The 19,247-nt window shown below is 36.0% G+C and overlaps 1 protein-coding gene across 1 annotated transcript in view; it reads left to right on the top strand.

Moving 5' to 3' along the window:
• STPG2 (sperm tail PG-rich repeat containing 2) overlaps positions 1-19,247 on the top strand; it is a 931,943-nt gene that overhangs the window by 33,266 nt on the left and 879,430 nt on the right. Inside the window, exons 4-5 of the mRNA XM_030819148.1 lie at positions 2,889-3,001; positions 6,117-6,228. Coding sequence (XP_030675008.1) covers positions 2,889-3,001; positions 6,117-6,228 — 225 coding nt within the window. The remainder of the gene's footprint in view (positions 1-2,888; positions 3,002-6,116; positions 6,229-19,247) is intronic.

Here is a 19,247-nt window from a genome sequence, read left to right as displayed (position 1 = left end):
GGAACAGTAAATATATGGTGTTGTAATCTTATGGGCTCACCATTGTATATGTGGTCCATTGTCATATATGCAGTCCATCATTGAAACATCATTATGTGGTGCATAACTATATATGTGAGATGGGGTTTATTCTGGGAATTGGCTCAAATGATTATGGAGGCTGATAAGTCCCATGATATGCTGTCTGCAAGCTGGAGAAGTAAGGGAGCTGGTGGAGCAGCTGAGTTCAAGTTTGAAGGCCTGAGAACCATGGGAGCTGATGGTATAACTCTTAGTCCAAGGAAAAAAGCCTGAGAACCTGAGGGGCTGCTGGAGAAAGTCCAAGAATCCAAAGGCTAGAAAACCTGGAGTTCTGATGTCCAAGGGTAGGAGAAGATGGGCATCTCAGATCCAGAAAAGAGAACAAATTTACCTTTCTTCTGTCTTTTTGTTCTATCTGGGCCCTCAACTGATTGAATGGTGCCCACGACATTGGGTGAGGATGGTTCACTGATTCAAATACCTATCTATTCTGGAAACAGCCTCAAATACATACCCAGAAATAACACTTTATCAGCTATGTGAGTATTCCTTAACTCAGTCAAACTGACATCTAAGATTGACCATCACAGTCCGCATTTAATTTTTTCAGGCCAGGCAGATGTAGAAGGGAAAGTTAATTCTATTGTGCTTATATATTATAATGTGTGGGGGCTAGGTGTTAGTGGTAAGTTCAAGGAATTTTAGTGTGCGCCAGCTTCTTTTTGGATTTTGTTGCGGCACCTCAAAGCTTTCTGGAGTGGTGCCTCTATAACTAGAAAGTCACTAGGGGCAGGAGAAAGTGCTTTCAATTTAGTTTCAACTACATCTGCCAATAATAAAGTGGAGGTTAGCATTCTCCTCATCACTTAATGTAATGGCACTGGTTCACATCTCCAAAGGTGCTAGTAGTTTTGAGAATTGCCCCCTACTCGCTACCTAAGAGTTGATCTCCAGTTTCTGTTTTTTGGGAATGTTAAGAGGGTTCAGCTGAGACTCTTTTAAATGTAATAAGGTCCTTTTCTGGTTCTGGGGATAAGAGGGTTCAGCTGAGACTCTTTTCATATGTAATGAGGTCCTTTTCTGGTTCTAGTCTTTGCTGTGCTATATCTTTCAGAAAGTCTTTAAAGTTCCTGGCATGTGAAGTTTCTAGCACTTACTTGTGTCTATTTGATATACTTCTTTTGAAATTTTGGAGTTGGATGGGGCAGGTATGGATTTGATTCACCATTTTGAACTGAAATTATGCTTTTGTCACTAATGTTACTACTTACTGCATTATTATTGCTTATAATGGTAACTGAGAGAGGTTGGTTCCACTGCTATAGAATAGTAATAGCCACCTAGAACAACTTAGCGGTGGCAAATCCATATGGGTATGCAGCCAGCTCAATTCTTGCCTCCTCATAAGAGAGAATTCAATCGAGGGGCATAAGGCAGAGTGAGAGACCAAGGCAAGTTTTAGAGTGGGAGTAAAAATTTATTAAAAAACTTTAGTCCAGGAATGAAAGGAAGTAAAGAACACTTGGAAGAGGGCCAAGCAGGTGATTTGAGAGATCAAGTGCATGAATTGACTTTTTAACTTTGGGTTTTGTATGTTGGCATGCTTCCAGGGTCTTGCATTACTTGTCCCCTGATTCTTTCCTTGGGGTGGGCTGTTCACATGCTCAGTGGCTTTCTAGCACTTGAGAGGGGCCATGTGTGCAGTGTGTTTACTGGAGTTGTACACATGCTCACTTGAGGCATTCCTACGTTTCCAGTTGAATGCCCCTAGAGGGTCATATACCGGTTAAACACGGCCATTTTGCCTTTTAGTGTGCATGTGTGAGCCCATTTGCCCAACTCCTGAGATGTTATCTGGAAGCTGCTGATCACCAGCTTCAGGATTTTTCTCTTGGGAGACTGCCTTTCCCTGGTGCCAGCTGCAATCAATTATTATTTTAGACTGTTAACAACTGCCTGACCATCACCTGATGGTCGCCTGACATTCTTGGTTGGGGGGGCTCTATCTTACCCTGCTCATGTCGGGCTGTCAACCTGCTGTAACAACCTGACACATTGTTAAACTATATGTTATGGAAATTGTAGTAAATACCATTAGCTTAAAAATATGTTTTAAAATATTCTTAAATGATTTCTCAACTAAGAGTGTTTTAGGTTAAGAGGATTCCTGTAAAAAAAAAAAGCTACTGTTGTGTTATGCTTTATTGTTTTAGTTTCTGGTGAAACAGTGTGCTTAAACTTTTTATGGTTCATGCCTAATTTTAACATTTATTGTAGTGGGTATAAAGGATAGATGATTATTTCTTGTCACAAATAATTTCTCTGTCATTAAAAGATTGATCCTGTCTTTAAGCATTAGCAATAAAATGAACTAGGGTAGTGTTTAATTTATTGTTAAGTATTTCTGACTCTGTTTAAAGGTTACGTTAATATGAAGTTATCTAATGACTGTTGGTGATGTTTGCATTTTTTCAATCTGTTTAGTTAAGGTATTTTTAATAGGTATTTCTATTTCCCAAATAATGTTGTCCCCTCTCTCTTTTTTAAATGAGGAGCTAATTTTCATTTTTCTTAAAGTTTTAGATTACTGGGTGTACTGCCAAGAGCAAAGCTGTTCATATGGGTTGAGAATATGCTAATGTTAGAGGTACTTCTCTGGGAACCGTAGCTGACTCAGGAGTGGAATGGGAACCAACAGTGATAACTTAGCCTGGGATCTATCCAAGAGCACTTTAGCATTTGCCAGTGGAACCCCCTTACTGAGGCTATCCTTGCTTTGGATTTAGACTTAGGTAAAGCCAAACATTGTTTCATGACTTATTTAAACTATGTTTTATCCTCACTTTTTAAAACTTTTTATTTTTTAGGGTGTTTCCAGTGCAACTTTGAAATACAAAGGTATACATTTTGGCAACTCTTCAGGAAGACGAGAGTTACCTAAAAAGTCAGGTCCTGGTCCAGGACAGTATGATATAGTCCAGTAAGTAAAAAAATGTAGTATACCTTTAATGTAGCTCTTGACTAGAAAAGTATTCTAATAATTCACACTAGGCTATGCCGTAAAGAAAGGAAAAATTAGTATGAAAAACTCCAAGAAGTATTACATTTTGGTGTAATGTATATGAAAGTTATTGATTTTTTAAATTATACTTTAAGTTTTGGGATACATGTGCAGAACATGCAGGCTTGTTACATGGGTATACACGTTCCATAGTGTTTTGCTGCACCCATCAACCCATCATCTATATTAGGTATTTCTCCTAATGCTATCTCTCCCCTAGCCCCCCATCCCCCCAAGTTAATTGTTTTTTTATAAGCCAAATCTTGTGCTATCTACTATATATGCATTAACTCATTTAATCTTCACAGCAAGCTTTGCATAGTTAATATTGTTATATCTATTTTATCAGTAAAAAATGCAAGGGTTAGAGGGGATAAATAACATGTTCAAGATCATGCAGCTATTAAATGGCAGAGCTAAAGTTAAATTGAAGCCTGTTCGATTACACAGCGCATGTAGCCATGTACTAAAATATACTGTCCTTAATTATAAAGTAGATAAAAGATCAGAGAAAATGTAAAAGAAGGTGACCCAGAATTCTCCATTTTATCCCTGGCTCTCATCTTCATTCCTCTGACTACATGATGGATTTAGAAGGCATTCTCAGTCAGTGTAAGTCAGAGACTATTTATGAAGAAATACATTTCTGGCAAAATAACTCTATTTTCTCCTACTCCTACAGTGAGGTTTTAGACATCAGTTCATGGAAGGCAAAATTGAGTAACAAATACCATATTGTTCTCAGAGTCTGCTACCCTTTCTAATAATTAATTTTTTAAGGGTCCAGCTTGTCTGCCTGATTCTTTTTCTTTCATAGCATAAATTTTCTCCCAAGAAGCCCCAGAGTGATTACATACTCAATTAATTTGCTAGACAGATCAAATATATCTGTTTACTAGCAGTGGATATATTTTAGGATCTTGCTTGGACTCCCCTGCTACTATTCATTCATTGAGTAAACATTGTTTGAATTCTTGCTATGTGCCAGTTCTGAACTTAATAACTGAGAATAACAAGAATAAAACATGGCCTTTGTTTTTGGGAATTTATACTCTAATCCATTATCCTGTTCACTTTTTCACTCTCTTAATATGGAATATATACCTTTGTATTTTTATTCTTTTAGTAGTTATGCTAGAACCTTAACATATATATTTAGCTTAATTAAGTCTTTACTTAATATTATTATTATTATTCCAAACAAGACAAGGTCTGTAGAATACTCTAACACATATCATAGTCTTCTTGACATATGCTTTTGTTCTTCAATATTTTAATCCTATCCTTTTCTTCTGCCAGATTGGCTGGTTTGTGCTCATGCTCTCTCTCTCTCTCACCGTCTCTCTTTCCCCTCTTCTCAGTTTTATTGAGGTTTAAATAGCATAAATCAAAATTCATCTTTTAAAATGTATATCATTCTATGATGATTGTTTTCCATCCATTTCACTACTGCGTGAGTACCCCAGGCATACCTGGGACTGTAAGCAGTGTTAACTGATTCTGCTTGGTGGTTTTTCCTACCAGTCTGTTTTACTTCCTCAACCTTGTCCCACTCTCATTCATTCCCCATTTGTTGTGCTCTTGCTTTATTTGATCTTTGTTATTTCTCCTGTTTTTCCTCTTCTTCCATTTGTGTTTTAACTTCTACCTGAAGAAATGTATGAATATGGATTGCATTCCTGACTGCTTCAGTTACTTCACCATTTTTGTACCTTTGACTTGTAGTTGTCTTAGTTCCTTATGGCAGTTGATATTTTCTACTTGTTTTTTTCTTTCTTGGACTTTTTGTTTTATTTGGTGAGGCAGAATTATTCTGGGAGGCTTGATTCAGTATAAAAGTGGAGATATTTGGTTACTGTAAATGAAAGATAAGTGTATAGGTCTCTTTTTGGTAAAGATACAGGCCTAAATGATATGTGACATTTCTGATATTCCACATATAAATTTCTTATCCATAAACCTTTCTGAGGTTTGAAAGCGAGTTTACTTGTTGAGTTTTTAGCAAATAACAATCAGTGAGGAGGTGAGCCTTTAGCCGTGAGCAGGGATGGTAAGTGCATATTAAATCATAGCACTGCTGAACAAAGAAAGTAATAGCAATTACATAACTTTGTATTATATATTTTTTAATCTGCATATGTTTGGTATAGTTTGTTGGAAATGTTGGGTATCAGATTTTTTTCTGAAATTACCTTTAAAAAATAGAAAAAATAGTAGTGTGGTCTGTATAGCCTGTTTAAATGTGATTCTTGCAATAATAATAGCTAACAGTTACTGTGTGCTTATTATGAGCCATGTATGGCATTAATTACCTTACATATATTGTCTACTTTAATCATTGCAACCTTGAGAATTGGTTATTAGTATTTCCAATTACCAGATTCCAGTCACCAGATTCATTGGGTGATGAATCTGAAGCTTAGAGAAGTTAGTTTGCATAAGGTTATATAACCAATAGGTAGCAGTAGGTAGCAATGCTGGGATCTTATTAGGCTGTCTAACTCCAAGCTGGGGCTCTTGCTCACTGCTTATTTAGTTTCTGATTCTTTCTTGAGGTTGTCTGAATTTCAATGAAAAGAAGCTTCCTTTTTGTTTTCAAAGATCTTTATGCCCTTTTCTGATTATTTTATGATATAAATAGCATAGGGCTATTTTCCTCTTATTTCGATAATAGTTGAAATACCAAGGGATTTGGAATTTTAGACTTTTAATGGTACATAGACTACACAGGACACTTTTTTTTAGGGTTAGCTTTTTGTTCAATTCACGATGTAAATACCAGATCTTATTTTCTTTATGTAATAATTATTCAGATAGGTTTATAATAATGCTCTGAATTGGAAAAATTCAGAGAACCAAGAAAACCAGTACATTTTACAAAATTTTGAATACATTGGTCTAATACACCTAGATAATCTTATTATTTCATACTTTAATTGCAGGACATGTTGCTGTAGAAAGAATTTCTTTGCTTACATAAATATTTATAGGTTTAAAATTGAGAACTCTTAATTTCTATTCAAATTTTCTAAAGGAAAAAGAAATCATATTATGAAAATGTTAACGTCAAGAGAGATCAACAACAAAATTATTGCTCATTTATCCCACGACTATATGAAATAATAGTATTGCAGGAGAAAAAAAAGGTAAGTTGAAAAGTGGCTAATGCATATATTTTCCCAATTTTAAGATCATTGAATCCTGTTATCACAAGGTTACTGTGCTCTTTGATCTAATGTGCCTGATAGCTAATCGTCATTCAATGAATATTGTAGAAGGAAGTATTTATTACCTCTGTGAAGTGGTTGCTGTCTCTGCTTGAAAACCTTCTCGCAAAGAACTCATGACTCCTAAGTTGGTTTTTTAAATGATTTAAATGCAAGAAAAATGAAACAAAGGGTAGAATACAAAAATCCCTGTGAATTTTCAAAAGCCAAATTTTACAATCCCTACACTATTACCATTTACTACCGGTTTTTTTCTGACCCAGTCAGGTGTAAGAGGCCTCTAACTGGATCCAAGCCTGTTAATTAAGGGATCAAATCCCATCCTGGACCTAGTCCCATTTCTGTTAAAACTTCCAAACCCAGTTTGGAAGAGAAATTTGCTCAAATAAACTCAGAGAGCTCAAAACACAAATCCTTGGAGCTCAGAACTTGGGGGAGAGAACTTACCACAACCCTCAGCTGCTCTGAGGAATCAAGGACACAAGTGGGTCCTTGCAGGGTCCTTGCAGCTACCTTGCTTGTTCACTCAGCACTCCTGGGTTTCATTAGAAGCTCTACTTTGGACCCCGCTTCTGACACCATCTGTTAAAAGAAAAACTTTAGCCAAATTTAAAGGAGTGTGATTGAGCAATGAATGATTTGTGAATTGGGCAGCCCCCAGAATCACAGTAAATTTAGAGAGACTCCAGGGATGCCTTTTGGTCAGAATAAATTTATAGACAAAAAAAGGGAAATGACACACAGAAATTGGAAGTGAGATACAGAAACAACTGGATTGGTTATAGCTTGGCATTTGCCTTATTTGAACACAGTTTGAACACTCAGCAGCGTATGAGTGGTTGAAGTATGGCTGCTGGGATTGGCCAAGACTCAGTTATTGTTACAGGTGCATACTACTAAGTTAGGTTTACAATCTTGTCTGCCTATTAAGTTAGGTTGCAGTTTGTCCACCAGGACTCAAGTACTGAAGTACAGAGTCCTTTTTCGGCCACATTTAATTTGCTTTAACAATGGTAATACTAGATATCTTGGGGGGTTAGGGGAGTAGGTGGGGAAACACGTGAATGTTCTAAAAAGCTGAAGATTTGATTGCTTCTTAGTGTGTTCCTTTCTAGTGAGATCTAATATACAGTTTAAATTTGACCTTACATAAGGGTAATTTACCTCTAATTACATATATGCTCTGAAATACATAATTTAAAAAATGTGAGCTTACCCAGAGGCTTGTTTATTATTAAATGTAATGTGACTCTTTCTTTTGAAAATCAACTCTGTGAAAACAAGTCTGATAAAATAAGAATTTTGAAGTATCAAAGAGAATTTATAATTAAAGCAGAAATGTGAAAGTATTGTTATTTTTGCATATTTAGTATAATATAAAATAAATGCTTTGCTTAAAATTGAAGATTTGTGCAATCACTTTTTCTGTCACAGTATCTTAAAACTAGAGAAATAAAAATCAGAAGAATCACTTTTTATTTCTTTACCTTATACATAGTAAAAATAAGGAATTAAATTGAATGAACTGGTTGAAATATAAGGGCTTTATTGTATGTAGCATTTTCTCAGTGCTTTATTGTCATTGCAAATATTTGTTCCTAAGGTGTAAAAAATTTTAATTTAAATTTTCAGGCAATGAGGGAAGATGGAACCTTATTCATTCCCTAAATTCCAAATTTTTTGGCTTATATAATGCTAAATGGTAGTTTCTACTGATTATTTTGACATGGAACCATTAAATTTTCCATTGTTTTGTTATATACACAACTAAATGCTGACACTGTGCATATTTGCATGTGTGTATATAGGCAAGCAAGTAGGAAAAGGCAGGGATGACTTAAAAGTGAATTTGGATGACTGTGTCACTAGCAGAGGTGGTCATCACAGAAGCTACTTATGATGAGCAGATAATGAGTTCAGCTTCAGACAGTTGAATTTGGAGAAAAATTACCAACAGACAGTAGAAATTTGAAAATAGAATTTGTAATAGAAATTATGGGTAGGGATACTGATTTGGCAGTCATACTCATGAAGGTGATAATTGAAGTAATGAGATTGCTATAGAAGAGAATACAAAGATGAGAAGAAAATTAAGAACAGATCCTGGAGGAACACAGATTTTGGGAGTGAGGCATGATTAAAGAGCTAGAGGAGAGATAATTAGTGAAGTAGGAAGTGAGTTAGGGAATTTGGATATCAAGGATAGAGATTCAAAAAGGAAAGATTATAGAAATATTTTTATTTTTATTTTTATTTATTTTATTTTATTTTATTTTTTTGAGATGGAGTTTTGCTTTTCTTGCCCAGGCTGGAGTGCAATGGTACGATCTCAGCTCTCTGCAACCTCCACCTCCTGGGTTCAAGCGATTCTGCTGCCTCGGCCTCCCAGGTAGCTGGGATTACAGGCATGCACCACCACGCCTGGCTAATTTTGTATTTTTAGTAGAGACAGGGTTTCTCTATGTTGGTCAGGCTGGTCTCCAACTCCCGTCCTCAGGTGATCCACCCGCTTCAGCCTCCCAAAGTGCTAGGATTACAGGTGTGAGTCACCATGCCCAGCCCCAAAATATTTTTATAGAAAGATGGTCATGATAGGTTAGTAAATAAAAAAGCAAATGCATAATATGATTTTTATTACTATTAATAAGTATATGTACATTTAGTCATAGTAAAATATTTATATTGTTTAACTCAAAGTGGTGAAATTATGGGTGACTTATCTTTTCTGCTTAGTTGAATTTTCTATTGTTTTATAATGAACATGTTATTTAAAAAGATAATGAAATTGCAATAACTGTTTAAAAGAAGAGATCATGGAGAGGAATGCAGGACAAGGACAAGGCTTTATATTTAGTTAATAAAAGGTATTGAGAGAGTATGTATTTTAATTATTGTGAGTATTGGGAGAACAGTTTTGGTAGCAGATAAAAGTTAGATTCCATGGAATAAGGGAAATGGGACCAGACAATAGAAACATTGAATATATAATATATATAATTATTTGTTATATATTATATTACATGTTAATATATTACATGATATATTCCATATAATATACATTATGTTATATTGTTATATTAATATTAATATGTGTTATACATATTATGACAATATTATATATAATATTCAATGCCTCTACCACCTTCTACCACCAGAACTTTGATGGTAAAGGGAAGAAGAAAAATCAGATGGTCGATTGAAAAGATAACAGAATGAGAGACATTTTAATTTTGGGGGGAGCATATTCTTAGAATAGTTGAAGGATCCAGTGGGAATAGAGGAGCTACAGAAATGCATAGAACTGATAATTAATAGAGTAATGTTCAGGAGCAGATGATCAAAGGGACCCAAGGCATAAACAGCTAGTTTATATTAAAGAGGAACAGAAATACCTCTTTTTTTATGAAAAGGAAGAAAGAATGGATGATGAAAGAGATCAGGGATTAGAAAGCTTTTTCTGTAAAGGGGCAGATATTAAGTATTTAGAATTCGTGGGTCATATAGTCTCTTCCACAGCTACTCAACTGCTGTTGTAGCACAAAAGGAGCCATGGACAATATATGGATGAATAATATTCCAGTAAAACTTTCATTTACAAAAGGAGGATGTGGGTTATAGGCCCTAGTTTGCAGATCCCTGAAAGACAAATACAGAGGCATATAGGAGATCCAGTAATTTTATTTGGATGACCTATGTTGTTCTGGTGATGTATTCAATGAAGTCCTCTTCAGAGATGGGGGAGGTAGGTATTCAGTAATTAAGAAGAATGGAATATATATCATAATAAATCATAAGGAATATGACAAATAGTTAAATAAAATAGTTGCAGGTGGAAGACAAAGATCCCATTTTATAGTGGTTAGCACAAGCTCATTATTGACAATATGAGGGCAAGAGCAGAAACCTGTATTGTAGGGCTAAGCATCGCCAGATGTTGGAGCTATAAAGATTGTTCAGTGGCAAGGGTTTGAGAGAATCAGAGTTTCCGAGGCCAGTATGGTTAATCTTGGAATCAAGGCTAAGTGTGGGGGGGGAGGGGGCGGATAAAGAAATCATAAGGGGATTCATGGCTTGTAAGAACAGGGAAGAATTGAGAATTGAGAGATAAAAATGAGAATCAACAGAAGGTAGGTAGGAGAGAGGGAACTCAAGAGAGGAAAGGATAGGAGATTATGGTCACTGAGGGTAAATGTTAGAGTTCAATGTCATGGAGAAGAAATTGTTTCTAGTGGCCACAAAATCTTGAGTGTTTTCTGTCTATACGTAGCTGAATTGGAGATTAAATTTGTGATCAGGTGATAAGAGAACTGTAAAAATTTTTTTTAGTTCTGTTTACAAAGCTATTGCAGGAATTGCTACTCTGATGCTCTTGCATTGTACTGGGCTATGTTTAAGGGTGGGTGATTCTCATGACTGGCCAGTTTTCTGGCTGCTACCTAGAAAATGAGCCTCAAGCTCTTTTTTATTCTCGGAATCACAAGCCTATTTTGGATAGATTGCTCCTTCACACCTCTCAACTTAGCACTTAGCCTTGGGATGGGCAAGTATAAAAAAACTTAGGGCCCATTCTGAAATTACTATGTTTAAATCTTTTGCTTTTCTTCCAACTCCCTTACTCACAGGATCTTTCTCTAGGCAAGGAGAGAAAATGCATGGGAAAAAATGTCTCTCTCATGGTACTTTCTTCTTTTGCTTTCATGCTTGATCCCTAACTTTTTATGATTTCTGGAAATTGTCTCTTATTCTGTATATATTTCATAGTCTTAGCTGCCTAAATGCAGCTGAATAGAAATGAGAATATGGGAAGGGATTTCAGTGGTAAAGTGCTGCAGAATTTTCAATAGCTGCTATGAAGAAAGAAAAAATCTGGTAGGCCAACTGGAGAAATGTCTTAATGTGGGTTCCCAGGGGTGGGAAAAGAGGCAAGAAGAAATAACCAGTTTTAAAGGCCCAAGGAAAATAACGCTTTGGAGTACCTCTCCTGCACATTAAGAGCAGCTGAAGGAGGCGGGGTGCAATGGCTCACGACTGTAATCCCAGCACTTTGGGAGGCCAAGGTGGGCAGATTGCTTGAGGTCAGGAGTTTGAGACCAGCCTGGCCAATATGGTGAAACCTAGTCTCTACTAAAAATACAAAAATTAGTTCAGCATGGTGGCAGGTGCCTGTAATCCCAGATACTCAGGAGGCTGAGGCACGAGAATCACTTGAACCTGGGAGGCGGAGGTTGCAGTGAGCCGAGATTGTACCACTGCACTCCAGCCTGGGCGACAGAGTGAGACTCTGTCTCAAAAACAAAAACAAAAAAAAAAAAAAAAGAAAAAGAAGATATGACTTGGGAAGTTTGGTAAATTTGGTGTGTGATAGGCTTAATAGCTTCACTCCATTTCTTGGCTCTTTAAGTTCAGCAGATGCACCCTTACAATAGATGGTACATAAAAATGAGTTATAGGTAGTAAGTCCTTGAAATTGTCTTGGAATGCTCTTTGCTTATATTGAACCCATTCCTCTTTCTCTTGTTTCTCAAGATTTCAGATTTCCAGGTTGTATTGACCCTTAATGCTTAATGGTGTTTTTGTCTGAACTTATGATTAGTTTGAATAATATTATTTCTTGTATATGGAATATTTTTTGATGTATTTATCTAACATCCTCAATTAAACCATAGTTCTTAGAGGACAAGTATCTTACATTCTCTTTTTAAAACATGTAGTGAAGTGAGGTACCTATGTTTAGTAATGCTTTCTGAATGAATTAATTACAGATCTGAAAAATGGACAGTTTCATTTAAAATTTTGAATGTAGAGAAATAATTCTTGGTTTTTTTTCTTTCTTTGTATTTATCCTATTGCGTAAGCAGTATAAGTTTTAAAGTAGTAAAATAGTTTAAAAAGTAAGTGCTATAGTATCATCATTTTTTTGTTTATGTTTTTAATTTAAAATTTTTGTGGGTACATTGGTATATATATCTATAGGTACATGAGCTATTTTGATATAGGTATGCAATGTGTAATAATCATATCATGGAAAATTGGGTATCCATCTCCTTAAGCATTTATCCTTTGTGTTATAAACAATCCAATTATACTCTTGTAGTTATTTAAGAATATACAGGTCAGTTGTTATTGACTATGGTCCCCCTGTTGTGCTATTAAATACTAGGTATTTAAAAACATTAAAAAAATTTTTTTAGAATTTATTTTGATTTTTAAACTTTGCAGGCACACAGCAGGTATATATATTTTTATGGGGTACATGAGATGTTTTGATACAGGCATGCAATGTTAAATAAGCACATCACAGAGAATAGGTTATCCATGCCCTTAAGCGCTTATTCTTTGAGTTACACAATCAAATTATATTCTCTAAGTTATTTCGAAATGTACAATTAAGTTATTATTGACTCTAATCACCCTATTGTGCTATCAAATAGTAGGCCTTATTTATTCTTTCTATTTATTTTTCGTACCCAGTAACCATCCCCACCTCCCCGTGGGCCTCATCCCCTGGCCATCCCAGCATCTGGTAATCATCCTTCTGTGATCTATCTATGTGAGTTCAGTTGCTTTGATTTTTAGATCTCACAAATAAGTGAGAACATGTGATGTTTGTCTTTCTGTGCCTGGCTTATTTCAGTTAACATAATGACCTCTAGTTCCATCCATGTTGTTGCAAATGACAGAATCTCATTCTTTTGTATGGCTAAATAATTCTCTGTTGTGAATATGTACCACATTTTCTTTATCCATTCATCTGTTGATGGACACTTAAACTGCTCCCAAATCTTGGCTACTGTCAAGAGTGCTGCTGTAAACATGGGAGTGCATATATCTCTTTGATATATTGATTTCATTTATTTTGGCTATATGCCTAGCAGTGGGGTTGCTGGTTCATATGGCAGCTCTATTTTTAGTTTTTTTTTTTTTTTTGAGGAACCTCTAAACTGTTCTTCACAGTGGTTACACTAATTTACATTCCCACCATCAGTGTACAAGGGTTTCCTTTTCTCCACATCGCCACTAGCATCTGACTTTTAGATAAAAGGCATTTTAACTAGGGTGAGATCATATCTCACTGTAGTTTTGATTTGGATTTCTCTGATGATCAATTATGTTGATCACCTTTTCATATGCTTGCTGCCATTTGTATTTCTTCTTTTGGGAGCTATCTGTTGAAATCTTTTGCCCATTTTTAAATTGGATTATTAGATTTTTCCCTATAGGGTTGTTTGAGCTCCTTATATGTTCTCGTTATGAATCCCTTGTCAGATGGGTAGTTTGTAAATATTTTCTCTCATTCTGTGGGCTGTCTCTTCACTTTGTTGATTGTTTCCTTTGCTGTGCAGAAATCTTTTTAATTTGATGTGATACCATTTGTCCATTTTTGCTTTGGTTACCTGTGCCTGTGGGGTATCATTCAGGAAATCTTTGCCCAGTCCAATGTCCTGGAGAGTTTCTCCAATGTTTTCTTTTAGTAATTTGATACTTTGGAGTCATAGATTTAAGTCTTCAATCCATTTTGATTTGATTTTTGTGTGAGGCAAGAGAGAGAGGTCTAGTTTCATCCTTGTGGATATGGATATCCAGTTTTCCTAGCACCACTTACTGAAGAGACTGTTTTTTCCCCAATGTATGTTCTTAGCACCTTATTCGAAAATGAGTTCACTGTAGGTGTGTGAGTTTTTTTTTCTGGGTTCTCTATTCTGTTTCATTAGTCTACATGTCTGTTTTTATGCCAGTACCATGGTGTTTCGGTTACTGTAGCTCTGTAATATTGAGGTTAGGTAATGTGATTCCTCCAGTTTTGCTCTTTTTGCTTAGGATAGCTTTAGTTATTTGGGTCTTTTGTGATTCCACATAAATTTTAGGGTGTTCTTTTCTTTTTGTTTCTGTGAAAAATGTCATTGGTATCTTGATAGGGATTGCATTGGCTCTGTAGATTGCTTTGGGCATCATGGGCATTTTAATAGTATTGATTCTTCCAATCCATGAACAAGGAATATCTTTCTAGCTTTTGGTGTCTGCTTCAATTTCTTTCATCAGTGTTTTATAGCTTTCATTGCAGAGGTCTTTCACTTCTTTGGTTAAGTTAATTCCTAGGTATTCAATTTTATTTGTGGCTATTGTGAATGGGATTACTTTTTTTGATTTCTTCTTCAGATTGTTCACTGTTGGCATATAGAAACGCTACTGATTTTTATATGTTGATTTTATACCCTGCAACTTTACTGAATTTGTTTATCAGTTCGAATAATTTTTTTTGTGGAGTCTTCAGGTTTTCCAGAATATAAGATCATATCATTGGCAAACAAGGATAGTTTGACTTCTTCCTTTCCAATTCGGATGCCTTTTATTTCTTTCTCTTGTCTGATTTCTCTAGCTAGGACTTCTAGTACTATGTTGAGTAACAGTGGTGAAAGTGGACATCCTTGTCATGTTCCATGTCTTAGAGGAAAGGCTCCCAGTTTTTCCCATTCAATATGATATTGACTGAGGGTCTGTCATATATGGCTTTTATTATGGTGAGGTATGTTGCTTCTATACCCGGTTTTTTGAGGGTTTTTATCAGGAAATTATGTTGAACTTTATCAAATGTTTTTTCAGCATCAATTGAAATGACCATATAGTTTTTGTCTTTCATTCTGTTGCTATGAGGTATCACATGCGTTGATCTGCATATGTTGAACTGTTCTTGCATCCCTAGGATAAATCCCACTTGACTATGATGAATGATCTTTTAAGTATATTGCTGAATATGGTTTGCTAGTATTTGTTGAGGATTTTTGCATCAATGTTCGTCAGGGATATTGACCATCAGTGATAGTTTTGTGTTTTTGATATGTCCTTGTCTGATTTTGGTATCAGGGTAATACTGGCCTCATAGAATGAGTTTGGAAGTAATCTCTTCTTTGCTATTTTTTGGAATAGTTTGAGTGGGATTGATATTAGTTCTTCTTTTAATGTTTGGTAGAATTCAGCAGTGAAGCCATCAGGTCCCAGGCTTTTCTTTACTGAGAGACTTTTTATTATGGCTTTGATCTTGTTACTTGTTATTGTTATGTTCAGGTTTTGGATTTCTTCATGGGTTAACCTTGGTAGGTTGTATGTGTCTAGAAATTCATTCATTTCTTCCGGATTTTCCAATTTATTAGCATATAGTTGCTCATAGTAGCCACTAATGATCCTTTGAATTTCTGCAAATTCATTCCTTTGAATGATCTTTGAATTTTTTTTTACCTCTGATTTTATTTATTTGGATCTTCTCTTTTTCATAGTCTGGCTAAAGGTTTGTCAATTTGTTTATCTTTTCAAAAAACCGTTTTTTGTTTCATTAATCTTTTGTATTGTTTTATTCATTTCAAACTCATTTATTTCTGCTCTGATCTTTATTATTTCTTTTCTTTTACTAATTTTGGATTTGGTTTGGTCTTGCCATTTTAGTTCTTGAAGATGCATCATTAGGTTATTTATCTGAAATTTTTCTACTTTTTGGTGTAGGTGTTTATTGCTATAAACTTTCCTTTTCTTAATGCTTTTGCTGTATCTCATAGATTTTGGTATATTTCCATTATAATTTGTTTCAAGATTTTTTTTTTCTTTTTTTGAGACAGGGTTTCACTCCTGTTACCCGGGCTGGAATGTAGTGGCATAATCATGGCTCACTGCAGCCTTGACTTCCTGGGCTCGGGTGATCCTCCCACCTCAGCTTCCTGAGTAGCTGGGACTACAGGTATATGCTGCCATGCCTGGCAAATTGTTTTTGTATTTTTGTAGAGATGAAGTCTCCCCATGTTGCCCAGGCTGGTCTTAAACTTCTGGGTTCCAGCAATCCTCCCACCTTGGCCCCCCAAAGTGCTGGGATTACAGGTGTGAGCCACCATGCTCAGCCCATTTCAAGATATTTTTAAACTTTCTTCTTAATTTCTTCATTGACCCACTGATCATTAAGGAGCATATTGCTTAATTTCTATGTGTTTGTATAGTTTCCAAAATTTCTCTTGTTATTTCTTTCTAGTTTTATTCCATTGTGGTCAGAGAAGATACTTGATATGATTTCATTTTTTGAATTTTTAAAGACTTTTTGTGGACTGACATATAGTCTATTCTTGAGAATGATCTATGTGCTGAGGAGAAGAATGTGTATTCTGCATTGAGTGAAATGTTCTGTAAATATCTCTAGGTCCACTTGTTTTATAGTGCAGATTAAGTTTGATGTTTCTTTACTGATTTTCTCTTTGGAAGATCTGTCCAGTGCTGAAAGTGGGGTGTTGAAGTCTCCAGCTGTTATTGTATTGGCGTATATCTTTTCTTTAGCTCTTATAATATTTGCTTTATATATCTGTGTTCTCCCATGTTGGGTACATATGTATTTATAATCATTTTATCTTCTTGCCAAATTGACCACTTTGTCATTATATAATGACCTTCTTTGTCTCTTCTTACAGTTTTTGTTTTGGAATCCATGTTGACTGATATAAGTATAACTACTATTGCTCTTTTTTGGTTTCCATTGGCATGGTGTGTCTTTTTCCATCCTTTTACTTTCAGTCTCTGTGCATCTTTATAGGTGAAGTGTGTTTCTTATAGGCAGTATAGCACTGGGTCTTTAAAAACATCTGTTTAGCTGCTCTATGTCTTTTAATTGGAGAGTTTAGTCCATTTACATTCAATGTTATTATTGATAAGTAAGGACTGACATCTGCCATTTTATTATTTGTTTTCTGGTTGTTTTGTGGTCTTCTCTTCCTTTTTTCTTGCCTTCCTGTCTTCCTTTTAGTGGAAGTGATTTTCTCTGGTGGAATGCTTTAATATTTTGCTTATATGTTGTGTGTTTTTTGATTTGAGGCTACCATGAGGCTTCCAAATACTATCTTATAACCCATTATTTTAAACTGATGTAATACTAATTACATAAGCAAAGAACATGCAGAAAGAAACTAATAAAAACACTACACTTTAACTTAATTCTCTGTTTTTTAACTTTTTATTGTTTTTCCTTATGTCCTATTGTACTACCTAGGTCTTGTAGTTGTTATTTTTGATTGGTTTATCATTTGGTATTTATACTTAGTCAAGTATAAGCTTATTTTAACAAGCATAAACAACTATATACTTTGTTAAGTATAACACTGTAATTTAGTGTTTGGGAATTTACCTGATGTTCTATTATACTGTGGCTAAGCTAGCACTCAAACTATAATATGAAGTCCTTCTTGATCTTCACTCCCCTTTCCACAGGCAGAGGAGCCTCTCCCTGTGTCCACTACCACCACTGGTCCATGGGGGGTTGAGGTGGAGGGGTTCTGCTAGGCCACTGCCAGTGTTCACTTAAAGCCCAAGGGCTCTTCTGTCAGTTTGTGATGAATGCTGCCTGGCCTGGGACTTACCCCTCAGGGCAGTGGGCTCCTCTCTGGCCCAGGGCAGGTCCAGAAATGCTGTCCTAGAGCCTAGGCCTGGACTCGGGGACCACAAAAGCCTGCTTATTGCTCTATTCCACCGTCGTTGAGTTGGTGTGAGACAAAGTCCCCTTTACTTTTCCCTCTGCTTTTTAAAAACAGAATGAGTCTTTCACTGTAGCCACCACAGTTGGGAATGTGCTGGGTTATCACTGAAGCCAGCACATTTCAGAACCCAAGGCACAAGGCAAAATCCCTAGTTATCACTGCTGATATCACAGCCCAAGGGCTGTTTAGTCAGCAGGTAATGAATCATGCCTTTGCTTCAAGGCAGCAGGTTTCCTTTTGGCCCAGAGTGTGTCTAGAAATATCATTCAGGAGCTAGGGCCTGGAATGGAGGCTTCACAACTCTGCTCAATACTCTATCCAAATCCTCTTTACTCTTCACTCTCTTTAAGCAGAAGGAAGGAGTCACTTTCATTGCTATAAGCTACACTGCCTGGGATTGTGGGAGGCATGGCACAAGCTCTCCTTTAGCTGCACCAGCTGGTATCTCCCTAGGTCCTGTGCTATCCTAGTTTCCTGGCTCTAAACCCAGTCTACTACTATGGGTTGCCTAGAAATTGCAGTCCTTCTGTCCTAGACTGTCTTTCAAGTTTACCTAGGACCCCAGAGCACTTCACTCCATGTAACAAGACTTCCTGAGAAACTCTAGTTCCAACCACTGGGATGGGTGATTCCCCTCTGGCTAGGGCTAGTCCAAATGCTCCTTCTATGCATGGGTGCTAGCTGAGCTCAGCATGGCTTTATTCTCCACTCTGACAGGGCAGCATCAAGTTCAATGTAAAGTCCTCCAATTGCTGTGCTTTGCCTCTCCAAAATGTACTGATTCTGTCTCTGTGCTGCATGGCTACAGTCGGGGGATGGGGAAGGAGGGATATCGATGATTCAAGACTATATCCCCTGCCTTCCTCAATGCCTCTTTTGGCGTTATGAAGTCAAAACCAGGTGCTGTGATTGCCACCTGGGTTTTGGTGTTTGTGATGGTGCGTTTCTTCATGCAGATAGTTGTTAAAATTTTGTGTTCCAGCAGGAGACGTGAATGGTGTAGGCTTCTATTCCATCATCTTTCTCCCCTTCCTATAGTATCTTTGGATTTAAGCATTTTCTGATATTGCAACAAAATATGTAATATGAATATAATATTTTAATCAATGTGAGTTTTTTTAAATCATAATTGTCCTTGAATTTACTTAATTTGTACATGTAGTGTTGTTTTAATATATCTTTTGAATATTTATGACATTATAATTTACTGAGAATTCCTGTTGAAAAACACAAATACTAACTTTTATGCAACCTGAATAGTTCACTGAGGAATGTCTTGCCTTTGGCAATGAAAAATTTTTTAGTATCTTTCTTAATATTAATAAAGTCTTTAAGATAAATCTTTACTATGCAAAAATATTTGGTAATTGTTTCTATTGAAGTTCTTTAATTTGGTAATACAAAATATACGAAGTTGCTGTATTAGCTTTGAATTAG

This window comes from Nomascus leucogenys, chromosome 9, assembly GCF_006542625.1.
Source record: "Nomascus leucogenys isolate Asia chromosome 9, Asia_NLE_v1, whole genome shotgun sequence".
Lineage (NCBI taxonomy): Eukaryota > Metazoa > Chordata > Mammalia > Primates > Hylobatidae > Nomascus > Nomascus leucogenys.
The sequence above is the reverse complement of the archived record's forward strand: the minus strand, read 5'-3'. Positions and strand labels throughout refer to the sequence as shown.